At 38.2% G+C, this 3688-nt stretch overlaps 1 protein-coding gene across 1 annotated transcript in view; it reads right to left on the bottom strand.

Moving 5' to 3' along the window:
- The window catches only part of LOC106899395 (inter-alpha-trypsin inhibitor heavy chain H3-like), a gene marked incomplete at both ends in the record, with an annotated part of 9474 nt that extends 6355 nt beyond the window's left edge, over positions 1-3119 (bottom strand). The window contains 4 exons of the mRNA XM_014961198.1: positions 36-190; positions 592-731; positions 1738-1923; positions 2869-3119. Coding sequence (XP_014816684.1) covers positions 36-190; positions 592-731; positions 1738-1923; positions 2869-3119 — 732 coding nt within the window. The remainder of the gene's footprint in view (positions 1-35; positions 191-591; positions 732-1737; positions 1924-2868) is intronic.
- Positions 3120-3688: the final 569 nt, after the last annotated feature.

Here is a 3688-nt window from a genome sequence, read left to right as displayed (position 1 = left end):
TCTCAAATAAAGTAAAATTGTGAAAATGTCCATACCTTCAATGGGTTTATCAGCAATTCCATCTTGATTGTCATTTTCTTCTGGCTTTGTTACCACCATGGATGTCAGTGGTGTTACAAACTTGTATTTTAGTGAGAGATCCAGGGCCTCGGCTGTAAGATTCTCCTTTTCTTCTCCAGTAGCTGCAATACTGAATACAGGTAGAGACTCCTGGCATCACTGATTGCTAAATTACTCACTGAGCTCTGGATTACATATTTTTCTCTAAAGTGAAGTCATTTCTCTGCAGCTAATTTACCGATAAGGAATATTTGTTACAGTCTAAGAGCACTTCTGAGTCCACTGGCTATCCAAGAAAAAGGCAAAACTGTGCTTTATATTTGCAATAATTTAAAGTTGTTTAATTTGCAACCTGAAATGGGAATTCTGAGGTTGGGGAGGAGAATATGTTGGGGGATTTTCCTTACTGTTTTTTATGTTTTCCCATTGACACTTCAGTGTAATGTGAATTTCAGCTTCACATCCTAGAAGTTGCACCAGTCAAATGGCTTAATGGGTTCATAGCAAAGATGTTATTCTAGATATAATTACCGTTTTTCCAGGAGTTGTTCAATGGTGAGATAAGCCCAGAGCCTTTCAATGTACTCTCCAAATATGTATTCTTGTTCTTGGAAAGCTTTAGCTGTTTGCTCAGCATCTTGTTTTGTAGTATATGACAGGGCATCGTTTGCCTGTTAGGAGTAAGGAAACTGCTCTGCATCATAAGTAGCCAGGGAATTCCAGAACCTCCCAAAATCAAGTCCTTCACATCTGAAAATCTTACTAAATTGAAAAAGAGTCTGGTCCTACACAGCACTTGCCCAGGAAATTGTCAGTGTTGTATCAGGATCTTTGTTCCGTTGCTTCTGTGAAGGTTCATAGTGTAAGCTATAGGATATCCTGCAGTTTCCAAATTCACCTGGCATTTTTGTTCATTAGAATTTGGGTACTCAGGATTTAAAGAACTTTGATGATGCCAATTTCATTCAGGAACCTTTTCAAGCAGATATGCTGGCTAACTGACTAATAACACATTATTTGGATTTGAAATATACCTAATTTCATATAATATATTTAATAATAGTAATATTTAGTGCATGGTGTATATGTGGTTCATATATGCAGTTCACAGTATTTATGATAACATGATCTATACTATGTTTTTGTTGTGTTTCTTGAGTATGAGGGGCACATCCTTTTAAGAATCCAGATCTGGAGAGGTATTTAGATCACTTGGTTCACATTAGCAGAAGACATCTATTTTGAGAGAAAAGCATTTCCAATATTTGGCTGCTTTATCATAGAATGGTTTGGGTCGGAAGGGACCTGATCTTATCCATCAGTTTTCTTCACCCAGTGAAGACTAGCATCTGTGAACACTGAACATTTGCCTCCTGAAAGAACCAGTTAGGGTATTTAAAGACTAAACTAAAAAAAAAAATAAGTAATCTGTTAGCAAAGCTAATCCAGTCACACAGCACAAAGTTGTTCCAGACACCCCCTAGTACACCTGAGCGAGTTAGGCAAGTAACTTGCAGTTTTAAAAGCAATGACTTTGGCGCATGAAGTTTCTCACACACGCAATAACACATCCTGTCACTGAGGTAAAGAAAGACCAGTAAATATTTTACATATTGCCAGCTTTGAACATTCAGACATTTTGTGTACCTTACTTAAGTCAAAGAAATCCATACTTACACCTTCACCTCTCACATCTACAGTCAAACTGTTCTGGTTGTAGTCTATAAAGCGCCCAGCCACCACAATCTCCGACCCATCATAGAAATGCTTAAAACTGTTTTTAGTTAGGTCTGATATTTCATTTTCTGGGTAATTTAATTCCACATCCGTGAGCATGGGATTTGACACCTCATCATAAAACCCCTACAGGACAGGGAAAGAAAAAAAAAAAGAAAACATTTAACTAACATTGTTTCTTTAATTCATAGGTGGACCTGGACCTACACCCAGAAACATCCTGCCATTTCAGCAATGAAAACCAAAAGCGTATTCTAGAATAAACATTTAAATATTCAGTTAAATCTCAGAGTACAAATCTATAAATAATGGAAATGAGAAAGGACATACAACTCTTCGGTCTCACAGAAAGAAAGGAAAAATACCTGAGAATATGCTGTGGATGATGAGTTTCATCAATGTTAATCAAGAGGGACCCCAAGCTCCCCTCCATTTGACAGAACTGACAACATAAGCCAAAGGAGACTAGGTATTTGATTTTGGCAGAGCTTGCAATGAAATCCAGTATCTAAATTCTTTGGTGAGTTTTTTGAATGGCTGCTATTGGAATGGGAGAACTAAAAAAGGTCAACTCTGTACTGCCTGTACCTGTTCTCATGCCTTATACAAGTATAAAATGCTTCAGAAATACGGTAAGATGCACCTAAAGTGCACCTAAAGTGCACCTAAAGTTCCTAAAGACAGAACATCTAGAGCCTTTATGCTCTGTCATCCTTATTTTCCCTTGACATGACATTAACTACATGATCTGTGAGGTGTGGGAGATACAACAATTGCAGCAATTTTGCTGCACACAAAAGTGTCCTTCAGAATTGTGACTTGTGTCACCCTGTGCCAAGTTTTGAACCCTCTTCCATACCCCACACTATCTCCCTTTTACTCTCCTTCCACTTTCTGCTTATATAAGGGAAGGGTTAAATTAAATGCAGTTGATACTCTGATTACAGCAGACTCTTGAGTATCTCAGTACCAGATTACACTTAGGGATTTTGACTACTTCAAAACAGGAACATCTATATGGTTATCTGAATAAATGTGTACCTCACCTAATTTAAGTGGTGATTACAGTACCTGAAGCTGTAAAGCTGCATCAGAGTCAGGATAAATCCGACGGGCCAATCCTTTATTCTCCAGCGCCATCTTCTCCAAGAAGCTGTAGTCAACACCATAGCCAAAACCAAGATTGTATAAGGGATATTTTCCTTCTATGGCTTTTTTTACATGTGCCTGAATGTCCTCAGTATTTGATACGCCTGTGTCAAACCAGAAAAGGTTTGAGTTATCTTCATAAATAGATAAAATTACCACAAAATGAAACGTGGCTGGTCACGGCTGCTATTGGAATGGGAGAACTAAAAAAGGTCAACTCTGTACTGCCTGTACCTGTTCTCATGCCTTATACAAGTATAAAATGCTTCAGAAATACGGTAAGATGCACCTAAAGTGCACCTAAAGTGCACCTAAAGTTCCTAAAGACAGAACATCTAGAGCCTTTATGCTCTGTCATCCTTATTTTCCCTTGACATGACATTAACTACATGATCTGTGAGGTGTGGGAGATACAACAATTGCAGCAATTTTGCTGCACACAAAAGTGTCCTTCAGAATTGTGACTTGTGTCACCCTGTGCCAAGTTTTGAACCCTCTTCCATACCCCACACTATCTCCCTTTTACTCTCCTTCCACTTTCTGCTTATATAAGGGAAGGGTTAAATTAAATGCAGTTGATACTCTGATTACAGCAGACTCTTGAGTATCTCAGTACCAGATTACACTTAGGGATTTTGACTACTTCAAAACAGGAACATCTATATGGTTATCTGAATAAATGTGTACCTCACCTAATTTAAGTGGTGATTACAGTACCTGAAGCTGTAAAGCTGCATCAGAG

Source organism: Calidris pugnax, unplaced genomic scaffold (genome assembly GCF_001431845.1).
Source record: "Calidris pugnax isolate Ruff unplaced genomic scaffold, ASM143184v1 scaffold682, whole genome shotgun sequence".
NCBI lineage: Eukaryota > Metazoa > Chordata > Aves > Charadriiformes > Scolopacidae > Calidris > Calidris pugnax.
Note: the sequence above shows the minus strand (reverse complement) of the source record. Positions and strands in the feature narration are given on the sequence as shown.